Source organism: Canis lupus, chromosome 14 (genome assembly GCF_048164855.1).
Source record: "Canis lupus baileyi chromosome 14, mCanLup2.hap1, whole genome shotgun sequence".
NCBI lineage: Eukaryota > Metazoa > Chordata > Mammalia > Carnivora > Canidae > Canis > Canis lupus.
The window spans coordinates 39,094,198-39,107,215 of NC_132851.1; the positions used below are offsets into that span (position 1 = coordinate 39,094,198).

A 13,018-nucleotide genomic window follows, 5' to 3' on the forward strand; every position below is an offset into this window, starting at 1 on the left:
CAGAAGGGGCCATGAGCCCAGGCTCCGGGCCCTGCCTCGCAGGCTGGCCTCCCAAGCCCCCCAGCACCCCTCAGGCCCAGCCCCGGCTGCCCCAGGGCCTCCTGAGTGAGTGAGCCCCAACCTGGAGCCCCCAACCCGGCACACTTGGTAACAGTCCAACTGAGGCAGAGGCTCTGTGTCACTTCAGGGGTGGGCGAAGTCTCGGGAAGGCCACGAGGCAAGGAACAGGGTCTCCGTGCAGGGGCGCACCCGGGCCCACGCCGTGGCACTGACGGGCCAGCCTGGGACCCGGGCTGTGAGGAGTCCAGGGCAGGTGGCCCGGGCCGTGGGGTTTACAGACAGGCAGCCGACAGTGGCTGACGACACTTCCCTGTGGTGGCCGGTGTCGGGCCCTCTAGGCTACACGGCCAGAATATGGGGTCAGGGGACCGGGACAGACGAAACTCAAGGGATCCCCGTGTGAAGGTCACATGTGTGTGCGCTGATCTTTATGTGCGCATCCGTGTGCACTCACGTGTGCGTGCCTGCGTGTGGGGGGGTCGAGATTTGTGCATTGTATGCCTCAGTCTACACCCACGGCCACGTGTACGTGCACACGTGCCTGCCTGCGTGTGCCACCGGCTGCAGAGGGTGGAGCTGGGGGGCAGTGGAGAGTGGTGGCTGCAGGCTGCAGAAGGAAGTGGGGTGGTGGGGTGCCCCCAACACAGAGCAGCCCTGGGGCCCCCGTAGGGCCAGCAGCTGGGAGCTGGATTCCTGGGACCCTTAACCAGCTGATGACAAGGGAGCAACTGTGTGGTGTGCGTTCATGTTGGGGTGTGGGGAGCCCTGCAGGCGTCGAGGACGAAGCCCAAGTGGGTGGTACGTGTGGGAGTTGGGGGGCCTGGAATGACGCCCCCAGAGGTGCTGGGACAGCAAGGGTGGGGTGGGGTCTGGGGTGCTGGGAGCGGTCTGGGCTCCCCCCTGGTTAGGAGCAGGGCGGCCATGGCCCAGCGTTGGGGCGTCCCCGCAACCGCTGAGCACAGCTGCTGTGGGTAAGGGTGTGGAGAGCGGCCTCGGTCCAGGGACAGCTGCGGTGGGGGCGGCCATGCAGGGGGCACAGGGGCGGGGCGTGTCGGGCGCTGAGTGTACGCGTGAGTCCGTGCTGGTGATGAGGGTGCCCAGGGCCAGCATGTGTGTGAGGCCCCGTTCTCCCCCGGGTCCCCGGGCTCCGTGTGCACACACAGCCCTTCCCCCGGCTCCTCCGGTCTGTCCCCGCCGCCCGGCCCCCGCCCTGGAGCAGGGGTCCTGGGCCACCGTGCCACCAGCCCTGCCACATGCAAACCTGCACCCAAGTCCTCCCTTCCCCCTGCGCTCAGGAGCCCGGGCAGCTGGGAACTGAGTGACTTCGCTGACTTTACCGCCTCCGTCTGGAGCTCTGGGCCTGGGCTGTCACCTGGGTCCCTGCCGGGCCTGGTACAGAGGACGGAGTCCCAGAAGGAATGAATGCAGGCAGGGTACCGGGCGGGGAGGCCCCAAGGCCTTGGTGCACCGACTCCATCAGAAGACGGCTCCTGGGACCCCTCTGGGGACAGAGGATGACGTGTGCGCTGAGCGGCTGAGGCGACGGTCACCCCTCAGCTGGGGTGGGGGCCTGTCCTGCAGCCTGGCCACTCTGGTCGCCCCGCCCCGGGGCTGCCGGCCTCTGGTCCAGGTGGCTCCAGGTTGCCACCCAAGCTGCCACAGCGCCGCACCCCTGGTCCCCACGGCTTCCCGGCACTCATGACACGCGGGCACGCCCCCGCCGCAGGGCCCCGCTCCGGGATGGCCGGGCAGTAGGTCCTCACGGTCCCTGCGGCGGGGAGGCCCTGAGGAGCCCCGAGCTGCCTCCCCGGCCTCCGGGGCTGCCAGCCTCCAGGCTCATCCCCCCGGTGGGCGCAGAGCACGGAGGAAGGGGGCGGGTGGGGAGGGAGGGGCGGGAGAGCAGAGGCGGGGCCGGGACGCCAAGCCCAGCGCCCCACAAACCCTCGAGGCAGCGGCCAGAGGCGGGGGCTCTGCTTGTGGGGCCGGCCCAGTGGGGGGCTCGAGTGTGGGGCCCGGGAGGCCGGAGCGGGAGCCCGAGGTGGGATGAGTCCGCCCCCACCGCCTCCTCGGAGCCGCCTGGGGCCTCGACGGCTCCTCCGGCCTCTGCGGGTAGCGGGGGCACTCCAGGCTGCTCTTCCTGCGGCAAGTGTCCCCGTCACAAAGCAGCCAGCGGGTCCCACCCACACGCGAAAGGGCACCCCACCCTGGTGACCCTCCGGTGCCCGCCCTCTGTGCCGCAGCCTCCCCCAGCCCGTCCCGCACCCCCACCTTCTACTGCTCTCGCACCAGCACTTCCGACCTCTCCGCGTCTGCCTCTCCCTCCCCTGCTGAGGGCTCGGGACCCCAGCCCCCCGGTTGGCGGATTTTGCTCAAAGCCCCACGAAGACCGGAGACCGACACCCACCGAGCTCTTGCTACAAGTCTCATCCTGAAGCCAAAGGGAGGCGGCGGCCTTCACCTTCTCTCTGGTCCCCCAGGCTGCGCGGAGCAGCTCGGGCCACTCAGCAGCAGCTGTCCCAACCCTGAGGGGGAGCAGCACCGAGAGCTCATCCCCTAAACACACAAACCTTGGACCTTCATGCCTGGCCCCGCCGTGAAGGCGGACAGCCCAGCTCATCCTGGAACTGCCCTGGACCCTCCGGGAGTGAGGCAGGTCGTGAGGTGCCCTGCTGCCCCCGCAGCCCGCGCCCTGGCCCTTTAGAAGACACAGCCAGGCCACCTGTCCCTGGGAGACGGCAGCGTCAGGACTGGGGACGAGCACCTGCCAGCAGCTCGCGATGGCCTTGCGTGTGGAGTCACCGCCATCCTGCGTTGGGGAGCGGGGGGGCCACTGCCTCAGGCCTTCCCCCCAGGCAGCCCCAGAGCGCGGGCAGGGCACAGGCCTGCAGGTGCCACCGGCTGACCCCGCAGCCTCCACTACGACTCTGCTCAGTGTCCCCGGGGGGAGGGAGGGCCCAGGCAGGTCACTCAGAGCTCAGGCAGGGCCCCCGGTCACCCACCTCCTTTTCTTTCCATTCAGGGAGAAACAGGGCAAAAACGAAAGCCACAGAAAAACCAACAACGCTCCAGGGACTTCTGGATCTAAACGGATTTATTTTGTGTTTTTTTCCCCCCTTTTCTCGGCTTCTTAGCAAATGAAAAAATTATCCGACGAAACCCAACAACACAAGAAAAACTTCCAACAACTCCGCGCCTCCCGCTCAGAGCGCTGGGCGGGAGCAGGCCCGGCAGGAGCGCAGGACCCGCTGGAGGCCAGGGGCCTGGCTGTCTTGCAGGGATCCAGCGGCCAGTGGCCACGCTCCCTTCTCCCCACTGGCTTGTCCAAAAAAGCCACTGGGCTTTAAAAAAAAAAAAGGTTCCACCAACAAAACACAATTTAAATTAAAATAAAAACACTTTCTTCACTCGCCCCCATGCCAGGAGATTCAAGCTGAAACCTCCTTTTAAAAAAAAAATTTTTTTTTGTTTGCTAGAAATACTGTGCATTACTTCCCCCCCCCCTTCCGCTTCTCTTGAAGATTAAAATAAGATATATTTCCCCGGGAGTCATAAATACGATCTGGTGCATAGAGAAATAGCAGCAGGGGAGTCCGGGCGGGCCAGCCCCACCCCGCGGCGCGGCGCGCCCCTCCCCCCGTGAGCACAGTAGGGCAGCAGGGCTGGACGCGGTTCCGTCTGGAGGGGACGCCGGCGGGGCGGGGGGCAGGCGGGCGGGCGGGCAGGCAGGGACCGGGCCCCTCCGGGCGGGCGAGCGAGCGAGCGACACATGCTGGGACACGCGGACGTCCGAGGGCTTCCTCCGGGGTTCCGTGTCCTAATCACCGAGCAAAATAAATAGAAATGCTTCGAAAATAAGATCGCTTTAAAAAGGAGTCGTAAAAACGGGCGAGGGAGGTGAGGCGGCCGGCGGGCAGGCGGGCGCCCGAGGGGGTTGGCCCCGGCCCCGTCCGACGGCCCAGCCGGGGGCGCGGGGCGCGGGGCGCGGAGTCCGGCCGGGGGCCGCGCGCTCACAGGAAGAAGTCGGGGGCGCCCTTGGCCCCGCCGGGCCCGGCCTGCGGCTGCGGCGGCGAGGACTCCCGCGGGAAGCCGGCCCCGCCCCGGCCCGCCAGCTTCTCGTATTTCTCCTTGTACAGGTCCCGCTCCTTGGCCAGGCGCCCCACCTCCAGCTTCAGCTGCTCCACCTGGCTCTGGAGCTGGCACTTCTCGCTCTCCAGGATGTGCCGCTGCTGCACGCGCTTGAAGCGGCACGACTGCGCGTAGCCGCGGTTCTTGAGCGTGCGGCGCTTCTGCTTCAGCCGGATGACCTCCTCCTTGCTGAAGCCGCGGAGCTGCCGGTTCAGCTCGCGCACCGACATGGACACCAGCTGGTCGTCGGAGAAGCGCTCCTCCAGGCGCACGTGCAGGCCCGCGCCGCCGTGGGCCGCGGCCGCGTGGTGGTGGTGGTGGTGGTGCGCGGCGTGGTGGTGGTGGTGCGCCGCGTGGTGCGCGCCGTGCGGGGGGCCGGCGCCCAGCTCGTCCGCGCCGCCGCCGCCCGCGAAGCCCGGGCCCCGGAAGGCCTCGTAGGCCGCGGCGGCCGCCGGGTGGTGCGCGCCGTGGTGCCCCGCGTGGTGGCCGCTGCCGAGGAGCGCGTCCACCGCGTCCTCGGGCGTCAGGTGGAGCGCCTCGGGGTTCAGGTGCTGCGGGTAGCCGCTCATCCAGTACAGATCCTCCAGCGCCGGCTTCCCCGCGGCGCCCCCGCCGGCGCCCGGGCCCCCGCCCGGCGGCCCCGCCGCGGCCCCGGCCTGCGCGCCGCCGCCCCCGCCGCCCCCCGCGCCCGCGCCGCCGGTGCCCGGGCTGGGCGCGCAGAAGCTGGGCGAGGAGGGCACGGAGGAGCAGGGCGTGCTGAGCGGCGTCGACGACAGCGAGCCGGGCGGCAGGCGGTGGCAGAAGCGCTCGGCCTCGGGCGGCTCCTTCTTCACCTCGAACTTCATCAGGTCGAAGTCGTTGACGTACTCGATGGCCAGCGGGCTGCTGGGCAGCTCGGCGCCCATCGCCAGCTCCGCGGCCATCGCCCGGGGCGCCGGCTGCGCCCGCCGGGGGGGGAGGGAGCCGCGGCCTCTCCCCCCCCTTCGCTCCGCACGGCCGGCGGGGCCCGGTGGGGGCGGCGCCCGGACGCGCGGGGAAAAGTTTCGCGCGGACAACTTGGGGCCGCCGCCGCTCGGGGCGCCCGGCCGCACCCGGGGGGGACGCAGCGGGCCGCGCTCCCCGTCCCCGCGTCGGCCGCCGGGCGGGTGGCGGCGCGGGTGGCGGTGCGGCCGCCGCCTCGGGCTGCTCGGGCTCCCCGCGCTCCACCCGCGTCCAAGCGGCCCCGCCTCCACGGCCCGGCGCCGCGCCGCGCGCTCCCCTTTATAGAGCCGGGCGCTCGGGCCCGCCTCCCTGGGAGGGGCGCGAGCCTCCAGGCCAATCGGAGCCCCAGACCCGCCGCCCTCATTTGCCTATCCCCATGACAACGCGGAGCCCAGCTGTCAATCTCCTGCGGGAACAGCTGTGGGAAGGGGTGCGGCCGCGCCGGCCGCGGGGGGGGGGAGGCGGAGCCCTCTGGTGGCCGCCGCGGAGCACTGCAGGCGCGGAGGGCGCGGGCCCGAGGGGCGCGGAGGGCGCGCCGCGCGGGGGGCGGGCCTGCGGCCTCGGGGCCCCGCGTCCGCGACCGGGAGCGGACGGCGCCTGGTGGCTCGGCCTCCCCGCAGCCCCGGGAGCGTGGCGCGCCGGGACCTTCCGGCTGCGGACGCCGGGGCCCCGCCGGGAGCGGCGAGGGGAGTGCCGCTTATTTTTAGCCCCGCGGTCCGGGCGGGCGCAGGAATGTAGTCAACAAAGTTGCTGGCACCTCGTCGGCTCCGCGGCTCCACCGCTGGGCGCAGGTGCGGCGGGGCGGGGCGCGGGGAGCGCGGGGCGGGGCGGGGCGGGGGCGTCGCCGGGAGGGGCCCGCCGGGCTTCAGCGTGGCCGAGCCTGGTGACCCCCGGGTTTTCCATGCTGCTGCTGTAGGGCTATTACAATCAACAAACTCAATCTTAAATGTAATCAGTTGTGCATAGAGAGAAAATTCTGGAAGGAACTGGGCAGGAAGTCACTAGGGTCGCTTGTTTTTATGTTGTTCCAGGCATAAATGCTTACTATTTTATGGTAAGAAAAATTCATACAAATGGGAGGGAAACCCCACTTCCTAAGATGTCATGGGGTGGCCGTGCCCGCTGTGCCCGGAGGGCACCACTCACCCCTTCCTCCTCGTCCCTACATCCCCCAGGTGCGGGTAGAGCCCTTCACTGGCCCCTCCTGCCCCCCACTGCCCCATGGCTCAGCGCCAGAAGCGAGGCCCCCCCTGGGTGCAGGCTGGGTGGGTTGTGGGTCTGGCAGTTCACGAGTTCAGAGGGAGGCGCACCCTCAGCCACCACCTAGTCAGGCCAAGTGGGGATAGGTGTCCTGCCTCCCAGGCTGCTGGGCCTCCTCGCCATCACACAGACTCATCCACTGGGCACGTAGCGTTTCTTCATTTCTGCAGCCATTCATTCATGCACTGCCCTGGGGAAGAGGCGGCCTGGGGCCCAGCGGGCCACTGTGTCCCCACTGGCTCCGGCGCTGGCCTTGGGGTCAGACTCGCCAGCAGGCTTGCCCTCAGCTCTCAGCTGCTCTGGGGCCTCAGGAGGAGAAGCCCCCCAAGGTGCAGCAGCCCCCAGGAGGTCCCCAGCTTCCCGCCTGTGGCTGCCCTCCCTGGGGGCTCTCTCCTCGCCAGTCACGGAGGGTCCTGTGGGAAAGGGGCCCGGGGTCCCGCCCGCAGGCTCCGGGGGGGCTCACCCCTGCAGCGTGCCACGTCGCGGACAGGGTGGGCTTCTCCAGCCCAGGGAAGGTGCTGGACTTCCCGCCCTGGACGCCGGCACCAAGCACCTCCCTGTGGTGGCCGAGGGACAGCGTGCCGTGCACCCTGAGCCTCGGTGGCCCCGGAGCAGCCACGGCAGGTGGCCCCAGAGGACGCTGCTCCTTCCTGTCCCTGTGGCCTTCTGGGGCCTCAGGCCTCCCCAACAGTGCTCCAGCCAGGGGAGTTCCTCGGGCCGTGCCCTGGCTCCCCACTAAACGCACCCCACATCTTGCCTGGGACCTGGCCCGCGCCCCGGGCGGCTCCTGGGAGGGAGCGGGAGGCCCCAGAGCTCCTGAGCTTCCTGGGCTCCGTGGGGGGCTGCTCGCCCAGGCCTCGAGGGCTCCCTGCAGCCGGGAGGGCCGGGCAGGGGTGAGGCCTGGCTGGTGGTGGCGGTGGGCTCCCGGCAGCGGGGGCTGCTCCCCAGGGTGAGGGGCCTGCAGAGCGGGGGGCCCTGCAGGGTGAGCGGAGCCTGGCAGGTCTGTGTGCACCCAGCACCCAGAGGCCGGTGGGGACGCCTCGCAGTGACACCCCAGTAAGTGACGCAACGCTACGGAGCGGTGCCCACGCCTGGCGACTTCACCCACGTCAACTAGCTCAGTGCCTGGGGTCCAGGGTCTTGCTGGGCTTGGCGGTCTCGGGGGCGGGCTCCCCAGTGCAGGACACCTGCCCGCTCGGGCTGCCGCCTGGGGTCTGAGGAGCCGGGCCCGCTGCCTGGGGGCTGGGGGTCCCCGGAGCTGCCCCCACCGGGCCCTGAGTCGAGGCTTGCGTCTGTGGGGGGCAAAGTCAGCCAGGTCCTGGGCCTCCCAGGGCGGGGGGTGGGGGGACCGCCAGGCGGGAGCCGCAGAGCAGGGGAGAGGCCAGAGGGGTGGGAGGGCGCCCACCCGCATCCCAGCCGCCCTGCTGCTCAGCCCCCCAGAGGGCCCCTCTCCACCTCCTCCCCACTTAGGGGCACCTTCGCCCTTTTTTTTTTTTTTTTTTTAAAGATTTTATTTATTTATTCATGAGACAGAGAGAGGGAGAGAGAGGCAGAGACACAGGAGGAGGGAGAAGCAGTCTCCATGCCGGGAGCCCGATGTGGGACTCGATCAGGGGACTCCAGGATGGCGCCCTTGGCCAAAGGCAGGCGCTAAACCGCTGACCCAGGGATCCCCGCCTTCGCCCTTGAAACTGTGCTCCAGGCACCGCCCTGGGAAAGGGCTTCCGCTCCCCAATCAGCTTCCTCCGCCCCCGGTGAGGCCAGGCTCCGTCCAACCCCCCTCACTGCTCCCACTTCAGGCTCCTCACTTCACCCGGAGACTACCAACCCCCCAGCTTTGAGCTTAGACGCGACCGAGCTGCGAGCTCACCTCCCATCTATTGGGGCCCAGTGCATCGCCTCCAGCTCGGAGGGTCAGGGTCGGAGCCGGTCCACCAGCCGGCCTGGCGCCCTCAGGGGGCTCCACATCCGTGTGAGGCCAGTCTCGGGAAGTCCCGTGACCCGGCACGCCAGGGCCACCCCAGGAGGGCCTGGGCCTCGGATGGAGAAGTCGAGAAGTCGGGGTGGCCCTTCCAAGGCCTGGAGGAGTTCATGCTGCGCTCTCGGCAAAGGCCAGAGGCTCTGCCTGGAATCCACGTCACCCCAGCGGCACCCTGGTCAGTCGGGGTGGGCCCAGGTGTGGCAGAGGTGACCAGCACTTCATCCCCGAGGGTCTCTGCTGGCCTGCTCCTGGGCTCGAGAAGCCAGAGTGACCAGTGGGCGTGCTCGGCCCAGGGGGCCACCCCCTCCCTGCTCAGGGGCAGACCCTGACCGCACCGACCCCGAGGTCTGCGAGGTCCCCCGATGGGTCGCGGGGAGTGTGGGCAAGCTAGGCCCGGGCCCACAACCACTGGCCGGGCACCTCCCGCTTCCCCGAGTGCCAGCCCTCCCCGAGGCCTCCCTGCTGGCCCACGGCAGGTGGGGGGGCTTCCTGCACCGGGCGGGCAGGCTGGGGGCCGTCCAGCTGCCCCCAGACTGTGGGGAGCCCCCCCAGTGCACCCAGCAGCCCGTGGTGGGTGTGTTCACCCTGAATGGCAGGGCAGGGAGGCCGCGCGGGGGGAGGGCCTGGGGGGGCCACAGCTCACAGCAGGCTGCCCAGCAGGGGTGTCTCTCCATCCGTCCATCTGTCCAGGTGGACGTCTTGTTCTCGGCTGGCCATCTGCGGCCACAGACGCTGGCCGGGCTCCTTGCGATGAACCAGCCCTGGAACCCATCATCTCTGGGGCTGGCACAGCGATGCCACCCCTCCCGGACCTGGACTGGCAGGGAGCAGGATCCCCCCCACCCCCCATCCTCATCGTGGCCTCCGGGGGTGTGGCCGGGGCCGAGGAGGGATCCGCTTTGGCCAAGGGGCGAGAGGACATGGTGCGGGCAGTGGCCCGGGGCTGCACCCCCTGGCCCGCAAGGGACAGGCGGAGGAGGGGCGGTCGGGCGGTGGACCCAACTCCAGGCAGCAGCAGGCCCATGCTCGGGCGTGCAGTGGCACAGAACACCCGGAATGGCCGTGTGCCCCCCCTAGGCCTTGGCCCTGGCCTCCCAGGATCTGTCCCGGGCCCCTGAGCGGTGCAGATGCTCCGGCGTGGGGGGTGTGCGCCTAGAGAAGCTGGCCCCGCCCACCCTCCGTCCTAGTCCTTGGCCCAGCCACTGTCCCAAGACACCCAGAGGAGGGGCTGGGTCAGGAACCTTAGCCTGGGGGACCCTGGCCCAGTCCGTCGCATCCAACACGTCCCCTGGACCACCTCCTGGGCCTCTCACCAAGTCACGTGGGCTTGGCCACGGGGAAACAGGCTGTGCCCAACCCTCTGAGCGCTTCAGGCAGCGGGGAGGACAGCCGACGATCCTGCCCAGGGCCCTTGTGGCCGCCAAGGGCCTGTGGCCAGCCCTTCCTCCTCTGCGAGGCACCCCTCAAAGCCCAGGCCTCCAGGTCCCCTCGTCGGGGGGGCGCCTCTGGGGTCTGTGGGCAAGTGTGTCCGTCCGGGCGGGTGTGCAGCAGGGCCGGGTGGCAACGCGACAGCAGCCAGAAGAGCCAGGCAGACACAGGACAGAATCTTTATTGCTGAACATAAAACACCCACCAGGGAGCCTGGCAGGAGTCCTGGGGGAAGGTGGGGTACGTTGCACAGCTGCTGCTGCACCCACAGTGGGCGCAGGCCTGGCGGGAGGCTGGGTTGTGTGGAGGGTGTGGGGCTGAGGACCCGGGGTGGGCGGTGGGCAAGGGGCTGGCTGGGCAGAGCGGGCCCACGGAGACGGCGAGCCCGGGGCCCACACTGGTCACGGAAGACTGAGAGCCAGGCGGGCAGAGCAACAACCCCGGGGCCCCAGGGGGGGGACTCGGTGGCAGGCGGCCCCTCCTCTGGGGCAGTGGCAGGCGGAGCCTCCTTGTCTCCAGGAACGAGGGACTGAGGTAGGCACAGGCTGGCCCCCCGGGCCCTCACAGACGGGGCTTGATGTGCAGAGTCTTCCCTGTTCCGAGAGGGGCAAAGGTCAGGTGCTGGGAACCCCCCAGCCGGGGAGGAATACCCCCCCACTACCAAAGCTTCTGGGTCAGGCCCAGGCCTGCAGGGGGCGGGGGGGGGGTGGCTTCATCAGCAGCCCTCCCGCCCCCTGCCTGCCCATTCCCATCCCGCAGGTCCCGCGGTCCAGCAGCACAGGTCCAGCAGCGCAGGCCGGGTCACACGCGGGAGCCGCAACAGCCTGTGCGGGGCTTAAATACCAGGTGCTGGCCCCGCGCAGGCCCGACACAGGGCGCACACTCACACCTGCGGCAAGGCTGCAGACGCACACCTGGCGGCTGCACTGTGCCTTCAACCTCAGGAGCCAGGGCACGGGAGCAGCTGCTGGGCAGGGGTGGGAGGGACCTGGTGCCTGTACAGAGTGACAGGGCCTGGAGGTAGGAGGGGCAGGAGGGGCTGGGGCAGGAGGGCAGGGGGCAGGAGGGCAGGGGGCAGGGGCAGGAGGGGGGCTTGGGCGGCAGGAGGGGCTGGGGGCGAGGGGGCAGGAGAGGGTTTTGGGGGCAGGAGGGGCTGGGGCAGGAGGACAGGGGGCAGGAGGGCAGGAGGGGCTGGGGGCGAGGGGGCAGGAGAGGGTTTTGGGGGGCAGGCGGGGCAGGGGGTGGCAAGGGGGGCACAGGAGGGCAGGGGGGGCAGGAGGGGCAAGGAGGGCTTCCCGCAGCAGAGCAGGGGGCCTGAGGACAGAAAGTCCAGTCCAAGGGGGGGCTCCACCTGGGGGCCCCACGCACGCTGGGACTCAGCGCCTCTCCTGTGCTGTGAATACTCAGGCCACCTCTCCGGCTGGCTCCCCACTGACCACGGATGCCTCCATGTGGCTGCCCATGGCATGGCACCATCCACATTTCCCTGAGAGCCCGCCTCTCCCCTGGGACCCCACGACAGGACAGGACAGAGGACTCCCGTCATCTGCTTGGCCAGGCCAGAGCTCAGAGCCAGGCCCAGCAGGGGCTCCAGGCCTCCTGCCCCAGAGCCCTCCCAGGCCCTCCTCCGCCTGCCCCTCCGGCTCTGGGCCCTGGCCGGTCGGGGGAGGCCCGAGCAGGAAATGAAGGCTCGGGAGGGGGGGGGGGGGGCTCTGTAGCCCCCGGGGCCCTGCCCACCCTGCTGGCCTCCAGTGACTCTGGGGTTGGCTGCCTGGGGGGCACCTGCTCCCCGCCCCCCGGAGGCCCGCCCAGATGGAGGGGGCTGCTGCCCTAGTCCCGGCGGCAGGTGGAGGCCTGGCTGCAGCTCTGCGCCCCGCAGTGGGGGCCGCACACGGGCGCCGGCCCAGCCCCTCGGAGGCAGGCGTTTGAGTGTGCTCAGCGGAGCCGTTAGAGAAGGCTGCGGCAAGCATCTTCCATTAACGTTACGACCGTGAAATATGACAATAAAATGATAGCCGTATGGTCGCAAATTTGCAGCCCGCCGAGCTGCGTGGGGTTTATCGTCACTCAAACGCGCGGAGAGCTGTAAAATGTTTACAGAAAGGGTCGTTTGCAGCCATAAAATCCTCTTTTCTCTCCTAAACAAGGCTGAGTGGAGCCATTTACCAAGCCCCAAATGTTCATCAGGGGAGAGGGAACATCTGTTCTCTCCAGGAGCGCGCAGTGATCTTCCAGAACAAATTAACAGAAATGGGTGCTTTCTAATTAAATCAGCCCTCGGCTGGCGTGGTCTGCGCGTGGCCGCGGCTGTGCTCGCACGTCGGCCAGCTCTGCCCCGGGAGGCGCGCACCTGCCAGCGGGGGACGTGGCCAGCGGCACCCAGCCTGTGCCGGCCGCTCACACAGCATCCAGGCCCCACCTGCGAATTCTGACCCGGGGGGTCTGAGGTGGGCACTGAAAGAAGAGCCCCTGGCTGTGCCACGCCGGGCCCCCAGGGCCATGCTACCTACCTGAGTCCCTGGCTGGGGGGCTCCTGGGGGTCCGGGCCCTGGGCTGGCCTCCTGGGCTCGGCGAGGACTGCAGGGAGATGAAGGAGGGCAGCTTGGAGAGGCTGCCGGAGCCCGTCGCTGGCGAGGCAGCCTCCTCCTGGAGAGACAGCTCCTCCTGGTCCAAGGACAGGGAGGGGGTGGAAGGGGAGGGGGAGAAGGGGGAGGAGGAGGAGGGAGGGGAAAGGGGGGAGGAGGGAGAGGGGGAAGAGGGAGGTGGCTTTGATGACAGGGGGGAGCCCGAGGCTGCAGCTAACACCCGAGGGGAGGAGGGAGGGGAGCTGGGCGTCTGTCTGGTGGGGCGCTGGGCAGCCGAGGACTTCCTGCAGGAAAGGAAGGGGGCAGAAGTGTGAGGGTGGGCAGCTGCTCGGCAGGGCTGGGGTCCAGAGGGCGCTGGCGACCAGCTGCGCGGCACCTGTCCCAGCAGCCACGGGGCACCGCCATCCGGCTCTGAGGCCAGCCCTTGACCCCAGAGGACAGGCTGGTGATGACACGCAGCCTCTGGCCCGAAGCAGCGGGGCAAGCCCGGCCAGGGAACCCCGCTCCTCCCTGACCCTGCTCTCAGCACCCCACTCACAAGACCGGTGAGCACACCGTGGGGCCCCAGCCACGAGCATCACCCAGGAGCCTCCCTCTG

The 13,018-nt window shown here is 69.6% G+C and overlaps 2 protein-coding genes across 3 annotated transcripts in view; both read right to left on the reverse strand.

Annotated features, from left to right (window-relative positions):
• Nucleotides 1–3,133: 3,133 nt before the first annotated feature.
• On the reverse strand, nucleotides 3,134–5,152 carry MAFA (MAF bZIP transcription factor A). The gene has a single exon (XM_072773893.1). It carries the CDS (start codon nucleotides 5,106–5,108, stop codon nucleotides 4,068–4,070), a length of 1,041 nt encoding a protein of 346 aa, XP_072629994.1. The 5' UTR covers nucleotides 5,109–5,152; the 3' UTR covers nucleotides 3,134–4,067.
• Nucleotides 5,153–9,998: 4,846 nt separating this feature from the next.
• ZC3H3 (zinc finger CCCH-type containing 3) overlaps nucleotides 9,999–13,018 on the reverse strand; it is an 87,533-nt gene continuing 84,513 nt past the window's right edge. Inside the window, exons 11-12 of one of the 2 annotated variants that reach the window (XM_072774781.1) lie at nucleotides 12,346–12,412; nucleotides 9,999–10,428 (exon numbers count right to left, since the gene is read on the reverse strand). In XM_072774781.1, coding sequence (XP_072630882.1) covers nucleotides 10,237–10,428; nucleotides 12,346–12,412 — 259 coding nt within the window. In that variant the 3' untranslated portion in view covers nucleotides 9,999–10,236. Of the gene's footprint in view, nucleotides 10,429–12,345; nucleotides 12,705–13,018 lie in introns of both variants that reach the window. The other variant, XM_072774780.1, reaches the window with a different exon arrangement.